We start from the raw sequence: 14,292 nt of genomic DNA, 5'->3' as shown, positions 1-14,292 counted from the left end.
ATGCTCCTTCTCTTTTCTTTTGGTTTTTGTTCTAACAAAATACATATATGAGAATTAAAGCATTTTCCAGCGCATCCACCATCATGGTTATCAAGTTAATCACCTAGAGTGACCTGGACTTTGGCTCAAGCTCCTACTATAACTCTTGCTTATGCTACAACTCGTGCTTATGCTATAACTCCTACTTCTGTTGTGGCTTCTTGATGCATAAGGTGATCTAAAGTATGATCGATCCCTATACTTTCTATCCCATGGCGAGATTGACTTGAATGATAATAAAGGTGAGTATAAACACTCTAGATTATCAAAAATGAGATTTTAGCTAATGTAATAACAAACCTGTAATGTCGCCTTTGTCTTGGATTAAAATACGTTAATTTTAACAAATAAAGTCATTATATATTTTTGTTAATTTATTTATCTCCATATTTCATTTCACCTTTTTAATTTCATAAATTCTAATAATAGGTCCAAATGTAGCAACACAACTTCGCCTCTTCCACCAAGTCAAAAGGTACATCTTTATCATCTGACGAGGAAGTTTATGAAATCTCAGAAACTCATCTAATGAGGATGTTTATGAAATCTCACAACTTTGGCCTATTGGTCTTCCACTATTCTATGTCAAACGTGAATTTATGATTATTTTGTAACTTTAGGAATATATGCTATGTCAAAGGTGAACTTATGATTATTTCGTAACCTTGTCTATAATTTACTTTGGACTGAAGCATGTACTATAATTGATTAGTATGTAACGAAAGTGTGTAGTAGTCACTTTGTTTATAATTAGTATTAATGCTATCATAACATTAGACCATGTTTGATCATGTTGTATGTAACTTAGTATCCATGCTCCTTCTCCTTTCTTTTTGTTTTTGTTCTAACAAAATACATATATGAAAACTAAAGCATTTTCCAGCGCATCCACCACCATGGTTATCAAGTTAATCACCTAGAGTAGCCTGGACTTTGGCTCAAGCTCTTACTGTAACTATTGCTTAAGCTATAACTCCTACTTTTGTTGCGGCTTCTTGATGCATAAGGTGATCTACAGTATGATCGATCCCTATACTTTCTATCCCATGGCGAGATTGACTTGAATGATAATAAAGGTGAGTATAAACACTGTAGATCATCAAAAATGAAATTTTAGCTAATGTAATAACAAACCTTTAATGTCGCCTTTGTCTTGAATTAAAATACGTTAACTTTAACAAATAAAGTCATTATATATTTTTGTTAATTTATTCATCTCCATATTTCATTTCACCTTCTTAATTTCATAAATTCTAATATTAGGTCCAAATGTAGCAACACAGCTTTGCCTCTTCCAACAAGTCAAAATGTACATCTTTATCATCTGATGAGGAAGTTTATGAAATCTCAAAAACTCATTTAAGAAAAAAGGCAAATAAAGAAGATGGCACAACTCAAAGACCAAAGCTAAAACTATCCAAGTCAAAAGATACATCTTCATCATCAAAAGAAGAAGAAAGTTCATTAAAGAAAAATGTGGAAAAAAAATATGTCATCAGCAAAAGCTCCAAGCTACAAGCATGCAAGAAATCAAAAGATGCATCTTCATAATCAAATGAAATTTATTCAATCTCAAAAAGTCCATTAAGGGGAAAGACGAATAAACAAACTGTTCTAACATCCCCTGATGAGCCAATCTCACTTCAAAGTTTAAAAAGAAGCATAACAAAGAAAACAAAATTCAACAACAGGTCGCTAGTAAAAGAAAATAAATACAAAAAGTTTATTTAAACAAACAATTTTGGGAGTTTTATTAGCATAATATTTATGTGTTTTAAGATTATGATTGACTATTTTCCTTTCATTATATATATATTTCACATTATGTGTTTTAACATTATGTGCTTTATTATGTCCATTTAACTTTATTCTTATATTACTCTTATAATATTTATGCATAACACTTACTTTTACCTTCACGTTACTCAATTTTAGTTGAGTGGTCATACTCCAATTTTAAAATATTTCCTTATAAATATATGGATAAATCAAATTATCATAATTTATAGATAATTTTTTTAAACTCATTTAACTGTCAATGATATAAAATATCATTAATAATTATATTTTTAATTTTTATTTATCAATCAAATTATTTATTTAAATATTTTTTAAATTATTTACAAACCTGTGCATCGCACGGATCTATGTCTAGTTGTAACTTATTCCGAGTAAGGTTGTAATAGATATAATTATTATTTGAATAGTTATCCGCTTAAAAGTCCGTTTTCTTTGCTACACAAGAAAAATACTAGAACAACGAACAATAACAAGTTCCATTTATTGTCGTGTTGAAACTTAGTTTTGGGACGCCAGAAGAATGCAACATTTTTTATTCAGTTATGTTTTAGCAATATATGCACGCATAGGAAACAAAAAAATTGAAACTTGAATTTTTATAATTCCAAGATTTCAAATACACACATGGCATGGTTTTGAAAACTACTATGATACTGTATGCCAATGAGTGCCTCTACGTTATGCGTGACAAATAATTTGTCCGTAGTAACTACACCTGCATATGCATTCAGTACAAGAGTCACATTCAAAAATTTCTCATTGCAACATTTAGAGTAAGGATCTTTCAGATTTGAGTTGAAAAACAAGAAGATGAATTTACCATTCAACGTTAACTTTTACTATATATAAAAACCACAAATAATCTTGGGTACCGGCACAACACATCTTTCTCACATTTCACTCAAAAACTTCAAGTAATATAATTGTTCCTTAATTGTCACACACACTACGCTAGCATGGTTGCCAAAAATCATTTCTACCATATTGCATTTGCAATGCTTCTCTGCATGGCATTCTTGGCTTTTCAAGTCACATGTCGCACTCTCCAAGATGCATCCATGTATGAGAGGCATGAGCAACGGATGACTCGTTACAGCAAGGTGTATAAGGATCCTCCGGAAAGTTTTTAAGGAAATGTAAATTACATTGAAGCCTGCAACAATGCCGCCGATAAACCTTACAAGTGAGGCATTAATCAATTTCCACCCAGAAATAGATTCAAGGGGCATATGTGCTCCTCAATCATAAGGATAACTACTTTTAAGTTTGAAAACGTGACTGCAACACCATCCACAGTGGATTGTAGGCAAAAGGGAGCAGTTACACCGTCAAGGACCAAGGTCAATGTGGTAAGTTCTTGATAATTTGTTTCACAAATCAAATTAACTTGAATGGTCATCTAACCACTAATTTACCTTGTATTGTAGGATGTTTTTGGGCGCTTTCCGCTGTTGCAGCAACTGAAGGAATTCATGCGCTGTGAGCTGGAAAATTGATCTTATTGTCATGAGAACCAGAACTTGTTGATTGTGACACAAAGGGTGTGGACCAAGGTTGTGAGGGTGGTCTTACGGATGATGCTTTCAAATTCATCATCCAAAATCATGGACTCAACACTGAAGCCAATTACCCCTATATAAGGGTGTTGATGGAAAGTGCAATGCAAATGAAGCAGACAAGAATGCTGCTACTATTAATTACTGGGTATGATGATGTCCCTGCCAACAATGAGAAGGCACATACTTCAAAAAGCTGTGGCCAATAACCCAGTTTCCGTAGCTATCGATGCCAGTGGCTCTGACTTTCAGTTTTACAAGAGTGGTGTCTTCACTGGTTCCTGTGGAACTGAGTTGGATCACGGTGTCACTGCCGTGGGGTATGGTGTTAGTGATGATGGGACTGAATATTGGTTGGTCAAGAACTCGCGGGGACCCGAGTGGGGTGAAGAAGGTTACATTAGGATGCAAAGGGGTGTGGATTCTGAGGAAGCACTGTGTGGCATAGCTGTGCAAGCATCTTACCCTAGTGCATAATCTTAAATCTAGATACAATTATACGTATCTTTTTAAGCATTGATTCCTGATATAGGTCGCGTATACCACTGTATCTCCTGCGTGAACACAACATTGTACACTGTACTTGTTATCATTTATCAATCAATTACTTTGCAATGAAAAATGAGTCATGGTTATGACTGATGAGTTATAAAATACAAGCTAATTAAAGGTGTAAAATCCTAAACAGAAAGAAGAGAAAAGTAGAAAGGCAGAGATCCTGAGTGAGAAACCAATTCTCTATAAAAATATGTATTGGTAGTCACTACAATGATACAGCGTGTTGCTTAAACACACAGAGACATGCTCCATGAAATATGAATCTGTCATTCTAATGGTCCTTCCCCCTTCCTGCTCAAGAAACGGAGATTTTTACAAGGTGAGAAGACGCCTATTGTACCAAATGTCTTCACTAATCTATGTTAGTCTCCTACAGTGTGAGATTTATTGTCAATTCAAGCAACATGTTATACGTTGGAAGACCTCTTCACTGCAAGGAATTGTGAGGCCACCCATGGGATGATCATATCCAAACTCTTCCTCAGCTTGAGTCAACAAGTCCTGGAATGAAGGTTGGTTCATGTATGATACGGGAATCACAAACCGCTTCATTTTCTCCCCGACATAGACTGCAAGATAGCCTTTTGGCGCATCCACCGCATTTGATGCCTTTCTGATACCAGGTAAACGAAAACCCATTGTTGTATTGATTTGAGAAGAGAATTTCTTAAGAAAAGTGTTGAGAATTTTGAATGCTTTGGGATGTGAATGATTTGTGTTGGTGCTAAATGCTTGCTGCCATGAATATATATATAGAAAAGCATATGTAAGAAAACATCGGCTGTATGAATTATTGGTGAAGGAGAGCTATGAGATAAGATAAATGGGACCAACTTAGAGACAAGGGCATATGGTGTTGTCTTGAGGACTTTCTCAAGAATTAAGATAATACTATCCCTGCTTATCGAGTGAAGGCTAACAGATTTCCCAACATTTTAGAAACCACATACGAAGAAAAAAAAATCAAAGTGGATCATGTTGACAATTACTAATTAAAGGGGGCAGAGACAATAAACTTAATGCGTGGAAATAAATTGTAGGCTGCTGTCGGTGAGAATATTTCGTACATAAAAAATGTGGTTCATAGTACTTTATGATCATGTATTCAGTATTGGTTTTCTTCTTACTTCCAAAAACTTATTCAGAGCTGTCAATCTGGTCGGCTTAAGGTTTACTGGTTGCTATCGGTCACATGGTAGATATATTTATCAAAATAATTGTCAGCTTACAATCATTTGAAGAAGCATGTGAGATGTCTTAAGCATATCCACCATTGGATTAGCCATACCACGATGCCTGAACAAACATTTGGTTGTCAGGTGGGTAATTTGGTGGCCACTAACTCAGAAGGTGAGGTACGTATGCACTCCTATTGAACTTCCTATTCCTTGAAAGAGACCTCTGAGACAATACCATGTGATCCTTTCTCCCTCAGTAGACCCCATCATGGCCCACTGTGCAGTTGGATTGCAGAGGTCCTAGACATTATATATAGACAATTTCTAGGGTTTCCAAGCAACACAAGTCATCCCATTCCTGAAGTATCAGAACTCAAAAATTTCTTCCGCATACGACTTCTTTGATATCAGTATAATACTTGTTGTGTGGAGCAACAGAAAATAATGGGTTTTCGCATAGCAGGTATTGTTAGGCGGACTTCGTTTTATACAACCCAAGCAGCCTCCAAGAGGGTGGACGTACCAAAAGGCTATGCTGCAGTCTATGTTGGAGATAAGATGAGACGGTTCACAATTCCAGTATCATACTTGAACGAACCTTCATTTCAAGAATTACTCAGTCAAGCAGAAGAAGAATTCGGATACGATCATCCAATGGGTGGTCTAACAATACCATGCAAGGAAGAGGAGTTCCTAAACGTTACCGCTCACTTGAATGAGCTGTAATTCATGCTAACGGAGACTGAGATAGATTAGATGAGGCAAATTTGTACAGATGGCATTTTCTTTTTTGTACAGAATTTAAAACCTGTTGCCTGAATGAGAATGCAACAAAAGACATTCTTTAAGCACTTTTTTCTTTTTCCAAATCTCAATTATATATTGAACCGTAACATTATCATATTTAACTTGATATATGTCAGCAATAGGCTATCAGCTAATTAATATTGGGAATTAAGCACAGTAATCATGTTGGAGATATTGACCAACCTGGATAAGGGCTGTTAATTAATGCTTCCCTTGCTTATTTTTCAATATATGTCCGTGATCTGAACAAGGAACGCACAACGCATTAGTTTTCCTGAAACAGTTTTTGCCGCTAGCCTGTTGCTTTATTTTCTATTTAATATGTGGCCCATTCAGTTCCTGGTTTAAGCAACACAAAGTAATTGTGTATCTTGAGTTAATTTAGTACTCCCTTCCGTTCTATCATCACCCCAAAAGCATTATCATTTTCCAAGGGTCATTGATTCTTCTATTTTCCTAAACAAGATTGATTATTAGTTGTTACTTGGGCAGGAAAGCATGGATTGTCAGTACTGTGATATTGCCCCAAAATAGGAACTCTAATCCATTCAATTTTAATGAATAGTAAACAGCAGTCTATTATGCATGGCCAATAATTTTTCCCTTTCCAACTTATTTCTGTTTGTTAAATTTAAATTGAGAATTTGGATCACCGATTTCAAAGTCAAGCTGCATAAAGTATTTTGGGATGCTATAATTATGATATTATTGTTTGTCCGTCATAATTGCAACCCTCGATGTTAAGCCCATTGTTATTTTACACCTGCCTTGGCACCAAAATTTTAATGAAATATATTTTGACTTTTCCCAAATTAATTTATCTTTCTCATATATGGTCCTAGGTAAAATTATTTTTGCTCTACCCTTGCTAGGAATCATGTGTTATATTTCCGTTGTAAAATTTATCGGAACAAATTAAAGTATTTTTTTTTTTTTTTTCAGAAACCAACCTTGATCATACAGGGTGAAGTGAACATTGTAAAAAAATAACAGAAAACACAGAGGAGTTGCTTTGAGTAGTTGAATTCATTGTCATTACACCAAAAAAATAATGAAATACTGACTTTTGTCATTCTATAATCTTTCTTTTCCCTCTTTCTCGAAAAGGGAGATCTTTACAAGTTGAGAAGACGCCTATTGTACAAAATCTTCGCTAATCTATGCAGCCTCCAAAAAAAATTGACATTTATTAATTCAAGAAAGAAGTTATATGTTGGAAGACATCTTCACTGCAAGGAATTGTGAGGCCACCGTTGGGATGATGATATCCAAACTCTTCCTCAGCCTGACTTAACAAGTCCTGGAATGAGGGTTTGTTCAAGTAAGATACGGGGATCACAAACCGCCTCATTTTCTCTCCGACATAGACTGCAAGGTAGCCCTTTTCCACATCCACGGCTTTCGAAGATGCTTGGTTTGCAGAAAATGATGCCTTTCTGATACCAGGCAAACGAAAACCCATTGTTGTATGTGTTGAAATTAGGGACAGAGTGTCCAAAAAGACTTGTAAATTGAAGATGGAATTTTTGAACTACGAATGCTTTAGGATGTCAATGATTTTGGTTGTGCTAAAACCTTGCAACCATGAATATATATAGATGAAAGAATTTGTAACAAACAGTTGGCTACATGAATTATTGTGGGGGGAAGGCAATGAGATAAGTGATGGGACCGACAGGAGACAGGGGCATATGGTGTTGCCTTGGAGGACTTTATCAAGAATTAACGTTGCATGTTATAGTAGCTAAGATAATCCTATCTAATTTTCTGGTGTGAATCCGCTTGAAATAAAACAGATGTATAATGTCAAACCTCAGAAATATAATGGTCTATGATCTCTTGCTATCTATCTGTGTTGCCTTATAATTCATCAGTCAGAAAATACCTTCCAGTTGTACTCCAGCATAACATGAAGAAAACATGTCCAAAGCATGCCTGCAAATGTCGGTGAGAATATTTCGTACAAACCGCTTCATTTTCTCCCCGACATAGACTGCAAGATAGCCTTTTGGCGCATCCACCGCATTTGATGCCTTTCTGATACCAGGTAAACGAAAACCCATTGTTGTATTGATTTGAGAAGAGAATTTCTTAAGAAAAGTGTTGAGAATTTTGAATGCTTTGGGATGTGAATGATTTGTGTTGGTGCTAAATGCTTGCTGCCATGAATATATATATAGAAAAGCATATGTAAGAAAACATCGGCTGTATGAATTATTGGTGAAGGAGAGCTATGAGATAAGATAAATGGGACCAACTTAGAGACAAGGGCATATGGTGTTGTCTTGAGGACTTTCTCAAGAATTAAGATAATACTATCCCTGCTTATCGAGTGAAGGCTAACAGATTTCCCAACATTTTAGAAACCACATACGAAGAAAAAAAAATCAAAGTGGATCATGTTGACAATTACTAATTAAAGGGGGCAGAGACAATAAACTTAATGTGTGGAAATAAATTGTAGGCTGCTGTCGGTGAGAATATTTCGTACATAAAAAATGTGGTTCATAGTACTTTATGATCATGTATTCAGTATTGGTTTTCTTCTTACTTCCAAAAACTTATTCAGAGCTGTCAATCTGGTCGGCTTAAGGTTTACTGGTTGCTATCGGTCACATGGTAGATATATTTATCAAAATAATTGTCAGCTTACAATCATTTGAAGAAGCATGTGAGATGTCTTAAGCATATCCACCATTGGATTAGCCATACCACGATGCCTGAACAAACATTAGGTTGTCAGGTGGGTAATTTGGTGGCCACTAACTCAGAAGGTGAGGTACGTATGCACTCCTATTGAACTTCCTATTCCTTGAAAGAGACCTCTGAGACAATACCATGTGATCCTTTCTCCCTCAGTAGACCCCATCATGGCCCACTGTGCAATTGGATTGCAGAGGTCCTAGACATTATATATACACAATTTCTAGGGTTTCCAAGCAACACAAGTCATCCCATTCCTGAAGTATCAGAACTCAAAAATTTCTTCCGCATACGACTTCTTTGATATCAGTATAATACTTGTTGTGTGGAGCAACAGAAAATAATGGGTTTTCGCATAGCAGGTATTGTTAGGCGGACTTCGTTTTATACAACCCAAGCAGCCTCCAAGAGGGTGGACGTACCAAAAGGCTATGCTGCAGTCTATGTTGGAGATAAGATGAGACGGTTCACAATTCCAGTATCATACTTGAACGAACCTTCATTTCAAGAATTACTCAGTCAAGCAGAAGAAGAATTCGGATACGATCATCCAATGGGTGGTCTAACAATACCATGCAAGGAAGAGGAGTTCCTAAACGTTACCGCTCACTTGAATGAGCTGTAATTCATGCTAACGGAGACTGAGATAGATTAGATGAGGCAAATTTGTACAGATGGCATTTTCTTTTTTGTACAGAATTTAAAACCTGTTGCCTGAATGAGAATGCAACAAAAGACATTCTTTAAGCACTTTTTTCTTTTTCCAAATCTCAATTATATATTGAACCGTAACATTATCATATTTAACTTGATATATGTCAGCAATAGGCTATCAGCTAATTAATATTGGGAATTAAGCACAGTAATCATGTTGGAGATATTGACCAACCTGGATAAGGGCTGTTAATTAATGCTTCCCTTGCTTATTTTTCAATATATGTCCGTGATCTGAACAAGGAACGCACAACGCATTAGTTTTCCTGAAACAGTTTTTGCCGCTAGCCTGTTGCTTTATTTTCTATTTAATATGTGGCTCATTCAGTTCCTGGTTTAAGCAACACAAAGTAATTGTGTATCTTGAGTTAATTTAGTACTCCCTTCCGTTCTATCATCACCCCAAAAGCATTATCATTTTCCAAGGGTCATTGATTCTTCTATTTTCCTAAACAAGATTGATTATTAGTTGTTACTTGGGCAGGAAAGCATGGATTGTCAGTACTGTGATATTGCCCCAAAATAGGAACTCTAATCCATTCAATTTTAATGAATAGTAAACAGCAGTCTATTATGCATGGCCAATAATTTTTCCCTTTCCAACTTATTTCTGTTTGTTAAATTTAAATTGAGAATTTGGATCACCGATTTCAAAGTCAAGCTGCATAAAGTATTTTGGGATGCTATAATTATGATATTATTGTTTGTCCGTCATAATTGCAACCCTCGATGTTAAGCCCATTGTTATTTTACACCTGCCTTGGCACCAAAATTTTAATGAAATATATTTTGACTTTTCCCAAATTAATTTATCTTTCTCATATATGGTCCTAGGTAAAATTATTTTTGCTCTACCCTTGCTAGGAATCATGTGTTATATTTCCGTTGTAAAATTTATCGGAACAAATTAAAGTATTTTTTTTTTTTTTTTACAGAAACCAACCTTGATCATACAGGGTGAAGTGAACATTGTAAAAAAATAACAGAAAACACAGAGGAGTTGCTTTGAGTAGTTGAATTCATTGTCATTACACCAAAAAAATAATGAAATACTGACTTTTGTCATTCTATAATCTTTCTTTTTCCTCTTTCTCGAAAAGGGAGATCTTTACAAGTTGAGAAGACGCCTATTGTACAAAATGTCTTCGCTAATCTATGCAGCCTCCAAAAAAAATTGACATTTATTAATTCAAGAAAGAAGTTATATGTTGGAAGACATCTTCACTGCAAGGAATTGTGAGGCCACCGTTGGGATGATGATATCCAAACTCTTCCTCAGCCTGACTTAACAAGTCCTGGAATGAGGGTTTGTTCAAGTAAGATACAGGGATCACAAACCGCCTCATTTTCTCTCCGACATAGACTGCAAGGTAGCCCTTTTCCACATCCACGGCTTTCGAAGATGCTTGGTTTGCAGAAAATGATGCCTTTCTGATACCAGGCAAACGAAAACCCATTGTTGTATGTGTTGAAATTAGGGACAGAGTGTCCAAAAAGACTTGTAAATTGAAGATGGAATTTTTGAACTACGAATGCTTTAGGATGTCAATGATTTTGGTTGTGCTAAAACCTTGCAACCATGAATATATATAGATGAAAGAATTTGTAACAAACAGTTGGCTACATGAATTATTGTGGGGGGAAGGCAACGAGATAAGTGATGGGACCGACAGGAGACAGGGGCATATGGTGTTGCCTTGGAGGACTTTATCAAGAATTAACGTTGCATGTTATAGTAGCTAAGATAATCCTATCTAATTTTCTGGTGTGAATCCGCTTGAAATAAAACAGATGTATAATGTCAAACCTCAGAAATATAATGGTCTATGATCTCTTGCTATCTATCTGTGTTGCCTTATAATTCATCAGTCAGAAAATACCTTCCAGTTGTACTCCAGCATAACATGAAGAAAACATGTCCAAAGCATGCCTGCAAAAGTATGGAATACCGAATAATGCACTAAAAATGTGAGGATACACTTAGGCACGTCTCATTTGGTTACAAGTGGAGGCTTTATGTTGGCCATTGTTTGATAAGGTGGTGTTACACACGTCAAAACAACTTTTGGAAAAAACAAGGGCATATGGAGCTGTCCTATCGGAATTGATAGCTCTGAAACAGTGTAGATAAGATGACAACTAACACTGAGTGCATGATCATATCACCAGGCATCCTGAACCACATTATTTTGCTGTACGTCAAATTCTAAGTAGCAGTACTGCATGAAATTTGCATAAATGAAATTTCTGGCCCCCACCACGCTGAATAAGCTTCTGTCAACAAGATCAAATGAAGGTGGGACTCATGTTATCTACAATCACTTGTTACGTTGATTCTTAAGAAAGTCCTCTAAGACAACACCCCATATGCCATGTCTCTCATTTGGTCCCATGACTCCTATCTGATGTCCCTGCATCACCAATAATTTAAGTGCCCAACTAATGGTTCCATGCATATCCTTATGTCTATATAAATATTCATGGCCGCAAGCATTGAGGACCAACACAAATCATTCACATCATAAAGTGTTTGAAATTCAAAATTCTCAACACTTCTCTTCAACCATTCTCTTCTCAGATCAATACAACAATGGGATTTCGTTTACCTGGCATCAGAAAGGCATCAAAAGCGGCGGACGCACCAAAAGGCTATCTTGCAGTCTATGTCGGAGAGAAATTGAAGCGGTTTGTGATTCCCGTATCATACTTGAACCAACCTTCATTCCAGGACTTGTTGAGTCAAGCTGAGGAAGAGTTTGGATATGATCATCCCATGGGTGGCCTCACAATTCCTTGCAGTGAAGATGTCTTCCAACGTATAACTTCTTGCTTGAATTGAGCAGAAATCTCACAGTATAGGAGACTGACATAGATTAGAGGAGACATTTTGTATAATAGGCGTCTTCTCTAAGTGTACAGATCCCCCTTTCTCAAGAGAGAGGAAATACAAACATAATATGTTATTCTATTGATTAATTGCAATGAATTGAGCAACTCAAGCAGCTTCGATCTCTATACTTTATGTTTATTTGTTTCAATCTTCCCTTCTCTCTGTATGAGCCAGGTATCAATATTCTGTTAGAAGTTGATAAATTTCAAATCAGTAATGGTACAAAAATGATTTCCAGGAATGGTATAGCAGAAGTATTTTCCCTCGGACCAAGGATAGTTAAAATAATTTGGCAGAAAAAGTTAAAATGTATTCTAATAATAATTATTTTTATCAAATTAAAATTTTGAGCTGCAAGGTCCGAAGCACACGAGGTACCTTCCCTGCCGAAGCAGGTGCAAAATACAATTGGACGTAACACCGAGGTTTATATTCTTCCTTGAATAGACATGGCCGACTCTGGTGACAAAAACTTTCTCTTGTATGATATTCACGAACGGTATGGCCCATTTTCACTAACCCTATATAGGGAGAAGTGCAGGAACCAATGCTTTTTACATAACTTCGGTCTACCAGATAAAATGAAATTATATATGACCATACCGTGCAAGAAGAATAGTTCGAAACTGTGTGGATCGGAGTTCTTACTTTATGTCCACCAAAAGTTGGCGATCTGTTCTGTTATTTCTGTGATATTTGGGGCAATACCATGGTACGTAGTAATAATTCCATGGCAATACCATAGTAGTAACAACTCCATGGCTGCTTGTTTAGGAAAATGAAAGAGTTGATGAACCTTTGGACAACGATAATGATTTTGCAGTGATGATAGAGTGGGAGGGAGTAATAATTCAACCGAAGATATATAATTACATTGTGGTGCTTAAAGAGGGAACTAAAAGAAGCACATGTTATAGAAGAATGTGGCAACAAGTGGCGAAAACTGTTTCAGGACAAAAAAGTGTTGTGCATTTCTTGTTCAGGTCATGGACAAATATTGAAATACAATAGGTCAGTTTAGTAATTAACAACCTTATCAAGGTTGCCCTGTATCTCCAACAGAATTACGGCAATTAATGCCTAATATTTATAAGCCGATAGTCTGATCATGCTGATACATATCAATAACTTAAATTTGACAATGATACTGTGTGTTATCTGTTAAACCATATCAAGATTTGGCAAAGGCAAAAAGTGATTAAACAATACGTGTCCTGTGCTGCATTAATTCTCATTCAGGAAACAGGTTTAGACTTCTGTAGAAAATAGAAATCCCTAACAATAAAAGAAAATGCCTCTTCTGTACAAATTTGCCTCATCTAATCTATCCGTGTATCCATTAGCATGATTTACAGGTCATTCAAGTGAGAGGTGACGGTTAGGAACTCATCCTCCTTGCATGGTATTGTTAGACCGCCCATTGGATGGTCATACCCGAATTCTTCCTCAGCTTGATTCAACAAATCTTGAAAGGATGGTTGGTTCAAGTATGATACGGGGCTCACAAACCGCCTCAATTTGTCTCCAACATAGACAACAAGGTAGCCCTTTGGCACCTCCACAGATTTGGAAGATGCTTGGTTTGCAGCAATTGATGTCTTCCTGATGCCAGGTAAGCGAAAACCCATTCTTGTTGTATGAGTTGAGACTTGGGAAGAGAATATTGTGAATAAGATGCAAGCTTTTGAACTTCAAATGCTTTAGGATGTGAATCACTTCTGTTGTCCTAAATGCTTGCATCCATGAACATATATAGAAGAAATAATTGGAGAGGAATCGTTGGCTGCATGAATCACTGAGGTGGGAGGACTATAAGACAAGACTGATTGGATGGGACAGACAGGGAGACAAGGGCATATGGACTGCCTTGGAGGACTTTCTCGCGTGAAATAAAATAGATGTCAGGCATCAGAAATAATTAAAATGATATATGACCTCTCGCTATCCGCTGCCTTATAATTCATCAGCCAGAAATTACCTTCCAGAACATGCCCAGAGCATGTTTACAAAAATATGGAATACCAAATAATGCTTGAATAGACGTTAC

General features: G+C 36.3%; 7 protein-coding genes and 1 pseudogene across 7 annotated transcripts; 4 read left to right on the top strand and 4 right to left on the bottom strand.

The window, feature by feature from the left end:
• Window positions 1-2,795: 2,795 nt before the first annotated feature.
• Window positions 2,796-3,872, top strand: LOC113001898 (senescence-specific cysteine protease SAG39-like; annotated as a pseudogene).
• A 242-nt stretch (window positions 3,873-4,114) lies between these two features.
• LOC100815976 (auxin-induced protein X15) lies at window positions 4,115-4,864 on the bottom strand. Its single transcript, NM_001354823.2, has one exon. It carries the CDS (start codon window positions 4,590-4,592, stop codon window positions 4,344-4,346), a length of 249 nt encoding a protein of 82 aa, NP_001341752.1. The 5' UTR covers window positions 4,593-4,864; the 3' UTR covers window positions 4,115-4,343.
• Window positions 4,865-5,476: 612 nt separating this feature from the next.
• Window positions 5,477-5,982, top strand: LOC100775873 (auxin-induced protein 10A5). The gene has a single exon (XM_014776785.2). It carries the CDS (start codon window positions 5,576-5,578, stop codon window positions 5,855-5,857), a length of 282 nt encoding a protein of 93 aa, XP_014632271.1. The 5' UTR covers window positions 5,477-5,575; the 3' UTR covers window positions 5,858-5,982.
• Window positions 5,983-6,896: 914 nt separating this feature from the next.
• On the bottom strand, window positions 6,897-8,097 carry LOC113001959 (auxin-induced protein 6B). Its single transcript, XM_026129003.2, has one exon. The coding sequence runs from the start codon at window positions 7,398-7,400 to the stop codon at window positions 7,128-7,130; it is 273 nt and encodes a 90-aa protein (XP_025984788.1). The 5' UTR covers window positions 7,401-8,097; the 3' UTR covers window positions 6,897-7,127.
• A 788-nt stretch (window positions 8,098-8,885) lies between these two features.
• Window positions 8,886-9,391, top strand: LOC106798973 (auxin-induced protein 10A5). The gene has a single exon (XM_014776786.2). The coding sequence runs from the start codon at window positions 8,985-8,987 to the stop codon at window positions 9,264-9,266; it is 282 nt and encodes a 93-aa protein (XP_014632272.1). The 5' UTR covers window positions 8,886-8,984; the 3' UTR covers window positions 9,267-9,391.
• Window positions 9,392-10,367: 976 nt separating this feature from the next.
• On the bottom strand, window positions 10,368-11,253 carry LOC113001961 (auxin-induced protein 6B). The gene has a single exon (XM_026129005.2). It carries the CDS (start codon window positions 10,810-10,812, stop codon window positions 10,540-10,542), a length of 273 nt encoding a protein of 90 aa, XP_025984790.1. The 5' UTR covers window positions 10,813-11,253; the 3' UTR covers window positions 10,368-10,539.
• Window positions 11,254-11,752: 499 nt separating this feature from the next.
• LOC100776943 (auxin-induced protein 15A) lies at window positions 11,753-12,370 on the top strand. Its single transcript, XM_006582218.4, has one exon. The coding sequence runs from the start codon at window positions 11,946-11,948 to the stop codon at window positions 12,192-12,194; it is 249 nt and encodes an 82-aa protein (XP_006582281.1). The 5' UTR covers window positions 11,753-11,945; the 3' UTR covers window positions 12,195-12,370.
• Window positions 12,371-13,242: 872 nt separating this feature from the next.
• On the bottom strand, window positions 13,243-14,020 carry LOC106798974 (auxin-induced protein X10A-like). The gene has a single exon (XM_014776790.3). It carries the CDS (start codon window positions 13,871-13,873, stop codon window positions 13,595-13,597), a length of 279 nt encoding a protein of 92 aa, XP_014632276.1. The 5' UTR covers window positions 13,874-14,020; the 3' UTR covers window positions 13,243-13,594.
• Between the last annotated feature and the right edge of the window lie 272 nt (window positions 14,021-14,292).

Source organism: Glycine max, chromosome 6 (assembly GCF_000004515.6).
Source record: "Glycine max cultivar Williams 82 chromosome 6, Glycine_max_v4.0, whole genome shotgun sequence".
Taxonomy (NCBI): domain Eukaryota; kingdom Viridiplantae; phylum Streptophyta; class Magnoliopsida; order Fabales; family Fabaceae; genus Glycine; species Glycine max.
This window is presented reverse-complemented; position numbering and strand designations above follow the sequence as displayed.